General features: G+C 41.0%; 1 protein-coding gene across 3 annotated transcripts in view; it reads right to left on the bottom strand.

Moving 5' to 3' along the window:
• Nucleotides 1-830: 830 nt before the first annotated feature.
• Nucleotides 831-17,956, bottom strand: part of LVRN (laeverin) — a 61,751-nt gene continuing 44,625 nt past the window's right edge. For 2 of the 3 annotated variants that reach the window (XM_037901579.2, XM_037901580.2), the window contains 6 exons: nucleotides 17,616-17,710; nucleotides 16,774-16,881; nucleotides 12,575-12,745; nucleotides 10,668-10,808; nucleotides 8,583-8,658; nucleotides 831-2,738 (listed from right to left, as the gene is read on the bottom strand). In XM_037901579.2, coding sequence (XP_037757507.2) covers nucleotides 2,592-2,738; nucleotides 8,583-8,658; nucleotides 10,668-10,808; nucleotides 12,575-12,745; nucleotides 16,774-16,881; nucleotides 17,616-17,710 — 738 coding nt within the window. In that variant the 3' untranslated portion in view covers nucleotides 831-2,591. The remainder of the gene's footprint in view (nucleotides 2,739-8,582; nucleotides 8,659-10,667; nucleotides 10,809-12,574; nucleotides 12,746-16,773; nucleotides 16,882-17,615; nucleotides 17,711-17,956) is intronic. The other variant, XM_037901581.2, reaches the window with a different exon arrangement.

The raw sequence follows: 17,956 nt of genomic DNA, 5'->3' as shown, positions 1-17,956 counted from the left end.
TAAGTGTTATTGACATGCCCTCAGAAAGATAACAGAGGAAATTCATATTAATTGCTTTTTACATATTGATTGCCCAGTTGCTGCTTCTCTCTTGACCCGAACAGACCAAAGAGATTAGTTCCATGATGACTTGTCTTGCTACAAACTAAGGGCAAGTTAGCATCAAAAAAGAATTACACCAAGCAGGCTGAAGTAGTTTTTCTTGACAGCTATAGTATGAGAGAGATCTGACATTAATTGTGGATCAGCCTCTAATGTTTATATACAATTATATTTTTAAATCAATTGTCTTTGTTCTGGTCGAATTTTAGCATGCCTGGGTCCATAATGGGATCAGTAATTGAGGCTCTCTTTCTCTCACAGAAAATTTTGCTTATGACAGCAGGCTGAAAGGGCAGGGCTAGTACTAGAGATACCATATTGTTATTTTCATCCTTGAACAAATCTAAGTAATTCTCTCCCTGCTATTCTGCCTCTGCAGTTATTTCAGACAGAATTACCTGGAAAAGGGATACGTTCTTAGACATGTTTTCAACTGTCTATTCTCAGCAGAGCAAGAAGCAGTATCAAGAGGTAAAAGTTTTGCCTTCCTTTTCTTTGAGTGGCTGCCAACATTAGGCACCAAGTAATTCTGGGTTTCTTCCTGCTATTTAGTCTCAGGCTTGAAAAGAGACATACAATATGGCATACACTCTAGGAAAATCAATCACTATATTGTTGCTGTAAGGATATAAAGGGTATGTTATTAAAGAAGCACACAATTAATCAATAGTGATTTTGAAATATTTTCTTATTTACAATTGCTTTTGTAAATATTTACAGATTGGTGATTAAATTATTAACATATTTTTATTCAGGAAAAAACCTGACATTTCTGTACACAAGAAAAGGGGAGAATGTTTACAGATAGCTGGGAAAGACAATGGTTTGGATAGGCTGGGTGCTGAAAGTTAGGTAGATAAATCCTGCAGTGAGATTGTGTAGAGTGGTGCCCACCTGGGGTAGCCTAGGTGTCATTCCATTCCTTTCCACCTCGCACCAGTCCTGCAGGGGGACAAATCAGTCATGCATCTATCTGAAGAAGCTCTAAGTCATGCTAGCAGGGAGCAGCTCCTTTGCGATCCATGATCAGTGGAACATATTGCATTCCGCCCCCAAACCCTCCCCATCCTGGAATGGGTGCTGGGGAGACCAGGAGTGTTTAGCATAGAGCTGGCTACATCAGCAGATATGTCCCTTGTGCTGACAGAATCCTCCAGTACTGCCTAAAGGCAGCTTTAATTATACTTTGCACCATTGGAGAGGTGCAGAGGAGACTAAGGGTGTAACTACCCTTTGAGCTGGGGGTGTGATTCCAAGCTCCAGGAGACACTCCTGCACTAGTTTTGATCAAGCGGGTGTGCTAAAAATAGAGCGTAGCCACAGCCATAGGAGCAGTGGGAGGGGCTACCCACCCGGCGTACGTACCCATCCAAGACCATAGGCACATACTCAGGGTGGTCAGCCTTTCCTGCTGCCCGTGCTGCCACAGCTACATATCTCCTCAGGCTGGGAATCGCACCCCCAGCTCCAAGTTTAGACATACCCTTAGTTGGGGCTAAGGATGTGGCTGTCAGCATCCTCGTATGCGCACTGGGAACCCAACAACGAATTTTCCACATTGAAAACTCTGATTTTGAAATCCTGGATATTGCTCTGTTTTGTGCTCTTTATTTCCTTTATAACACTGCCTGTTACTTCCTCACTGGGTTTCCCTAGGGTAATGTAATATTACTTTCTTTGTTTATTGGGGTACTGGTGCAACTTCATTTTTTCATAATTTGTTAACTGTGCAAATAAACAAACCCACAAACTAATACACTTTAACCAAAAGCTAATAGACTTGCTTTAATACTAATGGCCTGAGTTTTATTTGGCTGTCAGTCATCTCCATTAAGTCTAATAACAGGCCGGAAGAAAGTAAAACTTCTACAAATTCTCTAATGAAATTTAGTGTAGATGAAAAAGCACGCAATATATAAAAACGTAAGCTTTGGATTCCTGTAGTGCTTTCCCTCTGAGGATCAAGAGGCACTTCACAAACAAACATTCAAGAGTTAAAGTTCCATAACGCTGCTCTAACTTACGTATTATCGTCCCCATTACCTTTTCACAAATACAAAAACTGAGGCTCAGTGTGATTAAATGACTTGCCTAAAGGTCACACAGCAAGCCAGTGTCAGAACAGAGAATAAAACCCAAGTCTTTTAACTTCCAGTCCTGTGTTTTAACCACAGGGCTCATTCCCCCAAAGTGCTGACATATTTTAAAAATGTTTCTGCAGATTTTTCTTGACTTTATTTAAGAATAAGTCTCTCAAGCATCATCCCGTAGGGAAATAAGATAGATGTAATATGCAGATAGTTTTCTTGCATGTTTTCTGTAGAATTTTATGCTTCCATTGTGAATCAGGTTGGTCTGGCTTTGTGGTTAGAATCTTTGGTTTCGAATATAAATCATGTGCTTCATCTCTTTATTAAATCATAAAATAGTATAAAAATGCTAGCAAGCTATATTCTAATAGAATATATGTGAGAAACAGATTTCAGAAGTCAGTCATCTATATTTTTCCGTAACCAATCAGTAAATCTGGCTATGAGTTTTCTCCTTTCCTTATTTGCAAACTTTGCAAACTGCAATGTTTCAGTAGTAGCAGTCCGTAGATCCTCGTCCAGTGTAGTATTGTAAAAAAGCTGCAACTAAAAAAATATAGATACATAAAGTTAGTCTACAGAGTACTTTGAGTTGAAAAATTGAATGCACTTTCGACAGATATCTTATAACTGTCTAGATAAGAGCTTGTTTTTTACATTTAGGGTTTAAATTTACATTTAAAGGTACAATACTAATCTCACTGAAATCAATGGGAGTTTTGCATTTGACATCAATGGAGCCAGAATTTGACACTTAAAACTTTAGCTTAGGAAGGTGCTTGCTCTGCAAAGCTCCTATACTGTGGCTTAAATGTTCAAAAGTGATTTTGGGGGCCCAGATTGGGATACCTTAAAGGGGATGATTTTCAGAGTGGGAGTGCCCTGCACTGCTGAAAATTGAGCCCCTTAAAGATGAAAGCAGGAACTCTGCGTCTGCAGAGCTTTGAGGCTTCACTGGCCTGGCACCTTTTCTTTTTCAAAGTAGTTCACACCTATAGTTACAGACAGCAGAGTTCTGGGGTGAGATTGTGTGCTGTGCCTCTTAGAGGCACAGCATAGAACATAGCCCAGGAGGAAGGGGGTTAAGATGGCTTTAAAGCACTTTTATGCCCTCCTGGTCTTGGGTAAATCTGAGGGCTGGAGAGGCACCCAGTGTAACTTATAGGCTTGCCAAAAAAGGCATGACTTTACTGCAGGATAACTAATGCATGTTAGCTATCCTGCTGTAAAATCCTAGCACAGACAAGGTGCTGTAGTCTTACCGCTCGGTAAACTCGGTGAAGTCCACCAGAGGCAGGGGCATAGTGTTGATCTTGCCTAGCTCCTCATGGTAAAAATGTCAGTGCCTTGTCCCCACTAGGATTTTACAGTGGGATAGCTAAAGAGCATTAGTCATCTTGCTGTAAAAAAAAAAACCCACACACACACCTTTGTTGCAGGAAAGACATAGCCTAAGTCAGTGTTTCTCAAATGTGGCCACCAGGGGCTTTTCTTGCAGCCACAGCCTCCTGGACAGTGATTGGGGGGGAGCAGCAGCCCCTCCCCAGGGGCTACCAGCAGTGGTTGGGCCCCACCCCTCTCTGGAGACACACAAGCTGGAAGAGCAGGCAGTCAGTGAGTTCTCCATGTTCCTGAGGATGGTGGAGTTGGGCTTCAGCCCTGGGGTGGCAGACAGCAGGCTCCAGCTGTGGGACTTGAGGCTCTGTCCCCTGGGTGTGGGGCTTTGGGCTCCGTTCCCTGGCTGCACAGTGGCGGGCTCTGGCCCTGAGCTCACCCCCCACCCCCATTACCTCTGGCCCCAGCTGCCTCCTCCAGTGCCCCATTGCCCTTGGCCCCATTGCCTCTGTTGCCACCTCCCCATCCAGGGCTTACTTTGTCCCCGGGCCTGCTGGGGCTGAGTAAGTCTGCTGTGAAAAGTGAAATTAACAAACATACAAATATCACTTTTCAGGGCAGACTTACTTTTAGCTAGCAAGTCTTTAAAAAAAAAAAAAAAAGACAAGCATGTTCAAAGGACCTTATTTGTGTTTCTATTCTGTTTAGGTCCAGTAAAGAATAGACAGCTGTACATTATTTTTATTACCGAGTCTGCAAAAAAAAAACCCCTACATAGATAAATTACAATGCTTTGGACATGAATATGTGCATATTTATTTGTTTTTCCTAAAGTTAATTAAGTATTTTAGGAAAAATTGTCAGAGCAGCCAGCAACCAGCAAGAGTTGGTGGCCGCATTTTGAGGCCACCAAAAATTTGTTGTGAGAACATCTGGCCTAAGTTATGGTAGCCTCCAAGGGCTGTCCTTTGGGCCACACACTGCCCCCAAACTCCTCCCTGGTGCAGGCTGTAGTCTCATCCCGCACATGCCCTTTTCAGCCCAACATGCCCTCTACAGTATGGTTTGTGAGGGGATCCTCGGAAACAGCTTTATGGCTGTCTTCACAGTGCTTGCTCTGGGGGAAATCTGCCCCCATGCTGGAACCAGAACTTTCAGGGTATGTCTACACTGCATCTGGGAGCAAGCCTTCCAGCATGGATAGACAGACCTATGCTAGCTCAGCTTGAGCTAATGCTCTAAAAATAGCAGTGTGGACATTGTAGTTTGGAGTCCTTGGGTCTGAGCTCGGGTCTCCACTGAAGCCGCAACATCCACACTGCTATTTTTAGCTACCTCCAGCCACTGTAGTGCAAGTCTGTCTACCTGGGCTGGGAGGCATGCTCCCAGCTGCAGTGTAGACATGTCTTTGGGGTCCCCTTCACACCACACAACCACTTCTCAGCATGAAGGAGCCAGAGCAAGGAGCTCTACCCAGATGTATAAAATTTTAGACATCAGCTTTTGATGAATAATTGCTCCCAGGGTACAACTAGAAACAGCTATGATTAATAACTTGGGTTGTTTTTTTCAGACTAGCCTATGCACAAGTTCTATGGACATCTACCTAAAGAGTGATGGAAATGTTGCAAAAAAGAGAGAGAGAGAGGCATTTGTAGGCTAGAAAGATCTGAAAAGGCTTTAGTCTGCAGCCATGAATGTAAGATGGAGTCAATTTCTTTGAACTACTAATTTCCTGAATGGATTTACTTGTACATTTCTGGAAAATACAATCTTTACTCTGAGTTTGTCCACTCTAGGATTTTTTCCTGGAATAATTTCCCACCATTACAGAAGCTCCAGTGGTGGCAGTAACACGGGCCGCACAATCCTAGATTCGGCTTCTGGCAGCCACTGACACTTTAACCATCGTGTCATCTCAGTCTGTTCACAGCAGGTCTACACAACATGTTGTTAAAAATATCAGCAGCTACCAGTGCCCTGACTACGCAATTTAGGGTGACCAGACGTCTTGATGTTAGGGGCTTTGTCTTATATACGCAACTATACCCCTTGAAAAAAAAAGTCCTGATTTTTCACACTTGCTGTCTGGTCACCCTATCACAATTGCTCCCAGAATTGTTCCTACCAACCGAGCTGCACTGGTGTTAGCATTGGTGGAAATTTTGGGGGAATCCTACAGTAGACAAGGATTGGGAGTAAATGCTGCCATTTTTGTAATAATCAATATTTGTTTTTATGCCTAACAAAAGATTTAAACTCTGTTTTAACTGAAAAGCTAACTGCAATCTTAAAATTCCTCCGTAGTGAAATCGTATTGTGTGTACAGGTAAATACATTATAGGGGAGGTTCCTAGTGCCACCTATTAAAAAAGGTTCCCTGTGTCTGTTTTCAGTTGCTTACAACTTGGTAAAACTTCAACAGTTTAGGCTGAAAATTTCCATGTTCTGAGTCTGCCTCAGACTGAATTATTTGGAAAATTTCGTCCAAAATCGTTTAGCCATTTCAAAGAACGAGGTTAGGAAAAAATACATTATTTTGCCCATGTTAAAAATTTCTAGGGGTCTTTGTATCAGGGATGTGCCTTTTGCTGTCCCCATGAAAATCCACTTAGATAAGGCCAAGTTATAAGCCTTTGGGGGAGGAGGGAATCAGTTGGCATTTGCTCAGTAGATACTACTTTGATTATAACAGTTAACTCTCCAAATATTTCATCCTCATTGAGCCTGCTCGAGCCTCTCACATCTCCTACCTGTAACCAAACTGAGCATGTGCCATCCCACAGAGTTAATGAGCATGCTCCAGCCCAGGGCTACAGGGGCCAAGCCAACCTTTCCCTCTAATGATCAGGCACCACAACTGAGAGCAGGGAACCTGTCTCTCTTTTAAAAAAGGAGTACTTGTGGCACCTTAGAGACTAACAATTTTATTTGAGCATAAGCTTTCGTGAGCTACAGCTCACTTCATCAGATGCATTCAGTGGAAAATACAGTGGGGAGATTTATATACACAGAGAACATGAAACAATGGGTGTTACCATACACACTGTACGGAGAGTGATCACTTAAGATGAGCTAATACCAGCAGGAGAGCGGGGCGGGGGGGACGGGGACGGGGGGAACCTTTTGTAGTGATAATCAAGGTGGGCCATTTCCAGCAGTTGACAAGAACGTCTGAGGAACAGTGGGGGAGGGGGGAGGGGAATAAACATGGGGAAATAGTTTTACTTTGTGTAATGACCCATCCCAGTCTCTATTCAAGCCTAAGTTAATTGTATCCAGTTTGCAAATTAATTCCAATTCAGCAGTCTCTCGTTGCACAACAGAACCACTAAACCAGGAACCTATCCTTGCAACAAAGCCCGTTGCCAACTGTGTCCACATATCTATTCAGGGGACACCATCATAGGGCCTAATCACATCAGCCACACTATCAGAGGCTTGTTCACCTGCACATCCACCAATGTGATATATGCCATCATGTGCCAGCAATGCCCCTCTGCCATGTACATTGGTCAAACTGGACAATCTCTACGTAAAAGAATAAATGGACACAAATCAGACGTCAAGAATTATAACATTCAAAAACCAATCGGAGAACACTTCAATCTCTCTGGTCACTCAATTAGAGACCTAAAAGTGACAATTCTTCAACAAAAAAACTTCAAAAACAGACTCCAACGAGAGACTGCTGAATTGGAATTAATTTGCAACCTGGATACAATTAACTTAGGCTTGAATAGAGACTGGGAGTGGATGGGTCATTACACAAAGTAAAACTATTCCCCATGTTTATTCCCCCTCCCCCCCCCCGTTCATCAGACGTTCTTATCAACTGCTGGAAATGGCCCACCTTGATTATCACTACAAAAGGTTCCCCTCCGCCCCCGCTCTCCTGCTGGTATTAGCTCATCTTAAGTGATCACTCTCCTTACAGTGTGTATGGTAACACCCATTGTTTCATGTTCTCTGTGTATATAAATCTCCCCATTGTATTTTCCACTGAATGCATCTGATGAAGTGAGCTGTAGCTCACGAAAGCTTATGCTCAAATAAATTTGTTAGTCTCTAAGGTGCCACAAGTACTCCTTTTCTTTTTGCGAATACAGACTTAAACGGCTGCTACTCTGAAACCTGTCTCTCTTTTGGTATCAATGGACCTCCACTGGGCCAGGAAGCCATCTTATCCAAATGCACAGGGGACAAAATGCAGACCCAAGGAAGGAAAGGGAGTAGACTGGCACAAGGAGTCTGGTGAGACTGGGACTGGAATAGGAAAAGAAACTGTGATTGGGAATTGGTGGGGGGACTGGAAGAGGTTGGACAAAGGGACTGGGTCTAGGAGCTGGAAGAGGCAAGGACAGGTTGGATGGGGAGCCGGGGAGCCTGGGAGCCCAGGGGAGGATGCTGTGATTGGTTGGGCAATGAGACTGGGAGCTGGAGATTGGTTAGGCAGGGAGGCTCGGATTGGGAGCTGGGGGGTGGGCAGGGGAGCAGAAGCAAGGCAAGGAGACTGGGACTGGGGGCCAGAGGGAGGAATGTTGGCGGGTTAAATCTGGGCTTTTGGTGCTTCCTTGAGAAGCTGATATGAAGGAAGAGGATGGGGACAAGGGCTCCCATGACAGTTTGCCTCCTGATGAGGATTATGTCTCACTGAGTAAGAGCATGGGGCTGGGTGCAGGGGAGAGAACTTGGAGCTGGGGACATGGCAATATGGGGGGAAAGCACAGGGCTGGGTGTGGGGCAGCAGGAGGGGTCCGTGTGTAGAGCTAGGTGCACGGGGGAGAAACAGGTCTGGGTGAAGAGGCAGTGGGGGATTTGGTCTGGGTACATGGCATGGGAGGGAGAGCTCTGTGCCCCATCCTTAGCAAAATTCTGGTTGCACCCCTATCTCTATGTCTCAACAAAAACCACAATGAGTTTCCATATATTTATTCAATACAATTCATGTTTTCCATTTCTTTTTAAGAAATATGTAATTTTAAAAAAAACTATTTACAAATTGACAGCAAGATTTAAATTAGTTATTTATCCAATGGCATATAAGTAACTTACCTCTTGGATCTGTAAGTCTGTATTGACAAAGTTTTCCATAATTCTCAATAATCTCTGTAGTATTCCATTCCCATGCCTATAAAGTAATATAAATATCAGTCAGGAAGAGAAGCATTTTGATAATATGTTGGTAAATATGCCATCAGCCTGAGTTCCTCTTCTGTAAGCATATTCGCCAAGCCTAATCTATTATTATGTTGAAACTTTGAAACTGAAATTTAGTAGTCTGAGTTCTCTCCTCCCCCCCATTATTTAAAGAAATATTCTCAGAGTTTAAATTTGTGAGGCAAATATGTATGCCGGATGCAGAGTGCAGTTTACAAATAATTTTCCTTTCTGTAAAAGATTTGCTCTCACTCTAGGGTAAATAGACAGGAATCATCTGACTTTTCTAATCGGGTAAACTCTGCCATTTATACACAGTTAAAAATCATAATCAAGTTAGAAGAGACTAGAATAATATGCTCATCCATTGTCAGTCACATGCAAATAATCAGGTACAAGAGTTTGAAGGAGGAAGAGAAATATCAGTGTATTGAATCAGAGCCATGGCATATTCTGATATAAAAGATACTAGGGACTATATCCAGCCCTGGAGTAAGCAGGTTAAATAATCATTTAATTCAATGGGAGTTATGCCCCTTTCATCATTTGCCCTAGTAGGATTAAAATGTAGTTTCAGATATCTCAGTATATTCCTATTGGCAGGGTTTTCATTTGAAAGTGGGGGACAAGATTCACAATAGATTTCACATCAGTATAATTGTGCAGCGTTCCACAGTGGCACAAAAATTCTGCCAGGGGACAGGTTGTGGTGGCAAAAGCTGCCACAACTGGCCCTACACTGGGTTATCGTTAGGGGCTAAGTTATGTTGCACACACACAAAATCAAATGGCTGCTCTACGTTATACCACCAGTAATGGTCCTCTTGGGACCATTCTGCCAGCCAGGGATAGCAGGAGTGCAAAAGGATACAACCACATCCCATCCCACTTTTGTTCCATCTCCTGTGCTCGGGAGGCTAGTAGCACATGGTGTAAATGATGTATCCCAGCTTTATGCCATGCAGGACTCCCCTATGCAAGCATCTAACATTTCCAAATAAGAATGCATTTTCCTACTATATAAAAGCTGACTGCATGTTTGCCATACAATTTGTCCCAGGCTTTACTCGGTAAAGAGGCTGAACTGGAAAGTTTCATATTTATATACAAGAAGCCTGTATTGTCTTAAACCATTATATTGATAGCCTTGATAAACTCATGATGGATAAAATGAAAGAGCAATAGCATTTTCCATCTGAAAGTTTGGATGCCCATCTGATCCAAGAGCGTTCCTGCCCACTCACCCTTCCCCCCACCATGTCTGACCACTCTTTAAACCTCCTCTGTTCATTCTCCTTGCTTCCAGAATCATACCACACACATACCAGTCCTTCCTTTTTTATCTGCCCCCAACATCTCATTCCTAGATGACCAGCCATTCTCCTGCCACAATATTTGGGTCATACCCTTTCCTATTCTTACCAATGAGTTATAGGATCCAACTACCTTCCAGTGCTTCCAGTTTAAATATTTGTGCTGTATGGAGTGTATGGAACTCTGGAGTACACCAGTTTTCATGTTATTTAACAAACAGTAAACCCTCACATTTTTAAAATGTTTTTCGCCACAAAGCACTTTAAAAGGTAGCACTATGAGTCAGATTTTTAAATGCTCACCGTCTTACAGTTGGGGCCAGATTTTCAGAAAAGCTCAGCTCCCATTTAGTCACCAAAAAGGGGTCCAGATTTTTCAAAGCGGGTCAGCACCCCTTAGCTCCCATTGAAACATTTACGGGGACACAAGCATACTTCTGTTGAGCTCTTCCAGCCACTTATTTTGGTGCCTTAATGAAAGCTGAGCCCTTCTGATAATTCTAGCCTTTCTATGTAGGAATAACTTAGACCACCATGGAAATGCAGGCACTTCTGGAGTAGAACATCTGCAATTGGGCTCTACAGCTCAAACTTAAGGTAGAGAAGAGAGTCAGAGAAACAACTGTAGAAATAAAGATGAATTACATCATTTAGTTGCTCACCATACCTTTCATTTAAAAGTAGCCAATTTTCTGTTACAAATTCCCAAGCTATGCGTTGGCCAATCTCAGTAGATGCCACATTTGAAATGACTATGGCCGTATTATTAGAAGACAATAATGAACTGTTGAGTGAGTACTGCAAATATCTGTTGGAAAAATTCATTGAAAATATAACTATTTAGAATACAAACATTGACCTTATGAGCTGCCTGTATCATTAGAGTACCATGTTTAATATAGCAGAGTAGCAGCCGTGTTAGTCTGTATCCGCAAAAAGAAAAGGAGTACTTGTGGCACCTTAGAGACTAACAAATTTATTTGAGCATAAGCTTTCGTGAGCTACAGCTCACTTCATCGGATGCATTCAGTGGAAAATACAGTGGGGAGATTTATATACACAGAGAACATGAAACAATGGGTGTTACCATACACACTGTTAGGAGAGTGATCAGGTAAGGTGAGCTATTACCAGCAGGAGAGCGGGGGAGGGGGAGAAACCCTTTTGTAGCCCCCCGCTCTCCTGCTGGTAATAGCTCAACTTAAGTGATCACTCTCCTTACAGTGTGTATGATAACACCCATTCTTTCATGTTCTCTGTGTATATAAATCTCCCCACTGTATTTTCCACTGAATGCATCCGATGAAGTGAGCTGTAGCTCACGAAAGCTTATGCTCAAATAAATTTGTTAGTCTCTAAGGTGCCACAAGTCCTCCTTTTCTTTTTATGTTTAATATAAACATTAACCATTCATTACTTACTGGGTTTACGTTCTCAATGTAGAAAAAGCATTGCACAGGGTATGGGCATATTCATTTTCCTTATGTTTGCACTACTCAGAAAATGTTAGGGGCAAATTATCCCTTCCACAGAAAAAAAATCCATAGATTCTTAGTTTCTATGGTCTCATCCTGTCAGGAGCAAGGTTGGGGTTTGCCCTCCTGCAGAGTGAGCAGGAAGCAGGATCCTTCATGCCACAATGGGGTATGTCAAGATAACAGAAATGCCACAGATCTCCTGGGTAAGTCCCTAATGCCTAAGGAATGCTTCCCACCCTCCAGAGCAACATGGCTGCCAAAGGAGCTGTGTTCTCAGAGGCTCCCCACTGGTAGTTGCCACATGCATAAGGCAGGTGCAGGTCACCTGAATTTTCTCTGGCTGAGCAACAGAGACAGGATTGTTAACTAATTTCTAATTGTAGAATATTTACTGTTTGTGAGACAGAACTAGCCCATCTTGACTTTCCTCTTCCTAAGTGACTTTGCAGACTGCCATTTGGAAAAATGCATTGGATTCTCACTCTCTCAGGCACAGGGAGGAGAGGGCCATCAGGGAGCCAGGGGAAGTTCCCGGAACTGGTTAGAGCTGGTAAGGACAAGCTCTAACTTATAAAAAGTGGCATAAGGTCCTTAAATGACCACAGAACAATGGAGCATCAGCATAGCAGTGCTCTGCTCTATCATGTCTTTTCTGTTCCCACCCTCACCCTCGATATACTCCTTCCATCTCCTGACATGCCCCCCATGGCAGAGGAGTGGCTGCCACAGGAGGCAGCTATGCTGCCTCTGCAAGCTTTATACCAATGGAGTTTACCCCAATAAGAGAGAGATGCTCTGCTTGCCTGTCTATCTTGTGCTTCTCAGTGGTGCAAAGTGGACATAAACAATCATAGAATCCAGCTTCACTATATTTTTACTTATAAGCTAAGCAGATTTTCTTTGAAGCCATTGAGAAATGATAATTATGGTAATTATGGACTCAATAATGCAATGTTTATAAAGCTATTTTTAGGAGTAGGACTGCACTTTAAACAATGGATAACTTATTATTGAATTAATATCTATTTTTACCCTTAACTAAGAAATTAATGATTTACTGTTAAATACATTAAAAATATGATTTGAGCAAAGTCACCTGTAAAGCAACCAGGACTCTCTGGTGCAACTCATGGCAAAGAGCATTATATCCTTATCTATTTCTTTGGAATTATTATGATTATACATTTTCCATGCAAAGTCCCATTCTTTATCACTTCCCATTGCAACACCATAACAACAGATTGTTCTTTTAATAGTAAAGGGAATCCTGTAAAATAGAATAATAGTTGTTGACACCATATTGCTATAAAATGAAAACAAGCAGCTAAAATATGGCAGAAAATTATATATTATGTTCACCAATTACAATATAAAATAATCACAAAAGAGCACTAAACACAGAACAAAAATCTGAAAAGCAACTAGATTTGAGGACTGCATTTTTACATTTATTATTCAAGCATTACCACAACAGAGATGCTTGAAGGTGAACTGAATAGCTTTTTTAATATGGCTGGGCAAACAGTTCATATTAGCCAACATAATTAACATCCTTGTGTCACATCACAATATGGTGATATCACATCCTAGTGTGATGACATTTGCATGAAAACACCACCCAAAAGGTCTTTCTGAGAAGGGCCTATCCCAGCAGTGCAGGTGATAGGAAAACACTATCCATTTCAAGAAGAGAGCCATATGTTTTGAGAATGCAAGATGAAGAAAGAGAATGGTTGCCTCTCCATGCAGCAGGTTGTCTCCCACTACTCACACTTCAGAGGATGGTACCTACAAAGTGATGTATTTTGCAACAAAACCCAAATCCAAAACACCTTCAGGCTCATCTACTGCTACATTTTACATGCTAAGACCAGAGTGAAAATGTTTGTTTCTTCTGCAACAGTCAAAAGTGTCATTAACACTAAAACAGCACAGGGTGCTAAATCTTCTTGTTGTTAGCAATATTAACTATTCTACTGAAATAATAACATATCATACGTGTGAAGATCTCTATGCACTTTACAAACATTTTACATCAACTGGATTTTTTGGTTGATTCCCTATGGCAGGAAGGGGCCCACTGCTATAAGACTCTGAACGTTCTATTTTCCTAATGTCTCTGTACTAAATTACTTACCATTAAAACTAGCATAGGCTTTTTAAAATTTCATTTCCTTGTTCTAAAAGAATAGGGCAAAACAGAAAAAAGGAACACCATGGACAGGAAAATAACTGAGGAGAAACAATGGGGCAGGAAACCTAGTTCTGGCATGATAGAGTTATATCATTTTGTTTTACACAAGCTCCATGGCTTTGCACCTCAACCATTCTGAAAATGCAGGGGGAGAGGGGAGTCTATCTAAAGCACTATACACATGTGCAACACACAGCCTGTAGAGCTGTAGTGTGACACAGTTTCCCAATGCCACACGGAACAGGTTAGGCCCATATTGCTCCCATGAGTAAAAGGAAGAAAAACCTGGAAGATATTGGCTGGTGTGTGTGGGAAAAGGGGAGCAGGGGCTCCACAGCATGTTCTTTCCACAGATCCTATAAAAACCCATTACCCCAAGTCCACTTGATTGGAGCTTCATGGGTCAGGAGGAAGTGTACCTAGGCAGTAAGTGCACGTAGGCAGTAACCATCGGGGGGTGGTTGCTCTCCATAGCAATATCCCCTTTCAAGCCTGTGGGGATGTCACTATGGAAGATAATGACATTGTCAGCCTATGACAGAATGACTGCATTGTGAACTGTGCTGTCAGGAGGGAGAAAAGGAACTTGGGGGGTAGCATGAATGCACTGTGTCAGCACCCAAAAGGATTTCTCTGCAGATCTTGTGTCTGTTACAGGTTTGGTGTGTTTTCCAGTTCAGTGTGTAGAAAAATTGTGCCTCCCTATATATTGATCAATCTGTGGGGAAAAAAAATCCATGAACTGAAATATAGAGAGCCTCCTTGCCCCTGTGCTATTTTTTCTCATTAAAAACTTAGTAGTGAACATATTTGAATCACTTATAGCTTCAGAATTGCACTTGTTTTTCAAATATAGATGGCAGCCATTCCTTAGTGAGGACTGGCCACATGTGAAGTTTTAAAGACTAGTTGTTGTGTGAATTAACTGTATGCAAAGAAAGAATGGTCTTATTCATTATGAAATCAGAACAAGTATATTTTTTTCCACCTAACTCAAAAACAGAAACTCAAACTTTTGAAAAAGTGCAATTTTGGACTCAGACTAAGCATGGAAAGTTTCAGCCTGGAAGATGAATATTTCAAAAAAATTATGAATAAGACATTGATTTTGTTAGAGAGGTCATGGCAACCATGAATTTGAATAAAGTCTGTGAAATCTTGGCAATGTTTATTAAAACAGATTTGATTCCTTCCCCGCTCCCCCAACTGAGTGGCATTGTGACCAGATATATGGGTTGCAGTGCCACTAGGTTTGAGCCATCCAATTTCTGTCTCCATCTATGAAGGGTTCAAGGGGCACCAGATTGCAATGCCTGAAGTGGGGAGCCAGGACCAGCCCAGTGGGACAGGAGTTCCACTCCAGGTTAAGGGTGGGGCAGGCTCACTCTACAGCTTATCCCCAACCTTAGCCTCACCCTTATTAATAACAACAGTTGCTTTTGCTACTTAAAAGCTTTTGTGTAGGTGCATGTAGCAAGAAATACATTACTGGTGATCCTCATCCTTCCATAATTTATTCCCCCCCACACACATACCTCTGCTGTTAAATTTACTAAAAATGTCTGAGCCAAAATTATAGCCTTAATTATGAACAACTGAAAATAGAAGATTATGATGAAAATCATCTTGCTTCCTTAACTGCAGTATTTACAGCTGACATTACACAATAATAAGAATATTCTATTTTGGATACTAAATAGTGATTAACATTTTAAAGCTTTTCAGTTTACCTTTAAAAGAAGTTTTTATGAGTTCAGTCATTACAAAGCTACTAAGCCCCCCCCCAAACTTTATTATAAATACTACAAGTTCAGCTGACTTAGCCATCAATTTTATGAACATAGATTCAAATAAGAGCCAACAACATTTTTGTTCACATTTAGTAACTATACTACAACAGGTAAAATACAAATATGAAAAGGATAAGAATAATAAACAGAACATAGACTCACCGGTGCCAAAACTATCATAATTGCATAGAAAAACAAGAAAAGAGGGAGGAAAAGAGAAGTGAGAATTACAATATGCCATATGGGCTTTTCTTGCAATGGAATACTCTAACATGGTTTTGTTGACAAATATAGGCCATCTTCAGTTACATAAAAGTCCAGCATGCACTTTTGATTTCAGTTTGTGAAATCCATTTAGGGTGCTTTTGGATATGTTCTAATTGTGGATTTATTTGTTTTTACCATATTATACAGCCTTAATAAAAACCTACCAAAAATAAAACATTGTAACTGTCAAGCTCCCCCCACAACAATGCCATATGTAACTGTAAAATTTCCCACAGTGATGCTGTATGTCACAGTTTAGACTACTGTTGAAGCTGTGAAAGTCATACGGTAACATATACAGTATATGCAATGTAACAAAGTTAACGTCTCTGTGGGAACCTGCTTTTTGAATTGCCTGCCTTTTTATTCATTTACATTTTCAACCTTAATGTTGTATAGGGCAATGGATGTCATGGCAGACTGGTACTTCTGCACTGCTTATTAAAATCCTGCCTAGAACCTTGGTCCTGCCAACAGCTGTCATGTGCTGCTTACACGCCCTCTTAGAGACTCACTGAAATCAATGACACTTCAATTTAGAGTAACCTTTGCCTGATCAGGCCCTGGGTTTGTAATGGCTAAAAGCTATTTACAATGAATAGTTGTTAAGTAGCACATATGAAATGATTTGATATGGGCAAGTGCCCACGTCACAAACCACCATCACAACTAGCAGTGTTTGGCTCAGCTAAAGATTAAATGGGTATAGACAATACCCAGAGGTTAGAATTGAGGCGAATTGAGAGAGTGCTGAGGATACTTCCACAGCCTTATCTGCACTTTGCCTCTTTGGTGCTTAGACAGAGTTCAATTTCCAGGGCCGTCAAACTGCATCCTTCATGAAAGTCAAGTTTACCTGAAAAAGCACTAAATATTATATCAATTTACGTTTTTACAATTTAGGTCTTACCAATCTGTAGAGGAAGAAGAGAAGTGCACAAGGAACCTCCCCTACACTACCTGCCCATGTAATGGCCTGTTAAATTTAAATCTGACTTACACATCCATATATACATATCTATAATATTACATTGTCATTCTTACTCATTGTCAGGGTTCTCCATCCACTTAGTGTAAAGTTCAGAAGATAGGTTTAAACAGTCTTGGAGACCCAGCCAACATGCTGTATTAATAAGTTTTTCCAAATAAATTCTTGAAGGGAAGTAAAAAAGGACACACATTACACATTTTGCATTATCCCAATGAATAATTTTTAACTATAAACATAATTTTATCAAATGACATTATATCTCAGGAAGTCTTCTGCTAATAACAGCAGGTTCAATAATAAAAACATAACCAAATAGCAGTCTCAGAGATGGCACAGAGATGTTTGTAGGGATTAGCAAGGTTTAAATATATTCTAGTCCCACCACAAACCTATCTATCCATGTTCTTACACTGCACTTGCCACTGTGAGATCTGACCCTATTGCCGTAACAGTCATGTCTCAGCAGAGATGTTAAGGATTCAGTGGCCATGCAAACTGAATTATCTTTAATCTTTAGAAGTCGTTCCTTTAGGTCAGGTCTGAGGTACAAAGGAGCAGGAGGACCTACTTGCCCTGCTAATAGCTATGGTGCAAAAGTTCTATGGATAAATCAGGGATATCATGCTCCAGGGTGTTAAATCACTATCATTCTCTAGTACTAAATTTACTAACCCCCTCCCCCAATCCTGATAACAAAACAGGCAGCCCATCTTGCTGCTGCTATTTCATTTAAAATTCACATATCATGCACGTTTATGGTACTGCATTATTAGTAATAATGTTTCAGTTACACTGAAATTCATTAAAATATTTCCTGTATACTGTTTTCAATTTGCATTATAGTCTTTATCAAATCAATTCACTTCAAATTTGAATTTTTTAAAAAAATACTTACTGATCAGAATAGTCATCTGCCAAAGCATCAACATTTTGACGAATAATACTTGCATAATAATGGTATATTGGCAACATTCTCTTTAACAGATATTTCTTTTAAAAGAAGAGAAAGAGAAATTACTTGCATTTAGATATATTGCTGTATGTTTCTCTACTTATTTATTTATTTTCATCATTTTAAAATTGGAACTCTGGGTACAGGTGTAAAATTTAAATAAAACATAAAAATTGGAATCAATGTCCAAAATACAAAATTCTCCCTGAACCACTCACACAGAGGTGTTCCCATTACAGCTCCCTTAGCCCTGGAAGAAAAGATGAGTTTTGGAACTTGACATG

This window comes from Chelonia mydas, chromosome 5, assembly GCF_015237465.2.
Source record: "Chelonia mydas isolate rCheMyd1 chromosome 5, rCheMyd1.pri.v2, whole genome shotgun sequence".
Classification (NCBI taxonomy): domain Eukaryota; kingdom Metazoa; phylum Chordata; order Testudines; family Cheloniidae; genus Chelonia; species Chelonia mydas.
This window is presented reverse-complemented; position numbering and strand designations above follow the sequence as displayed.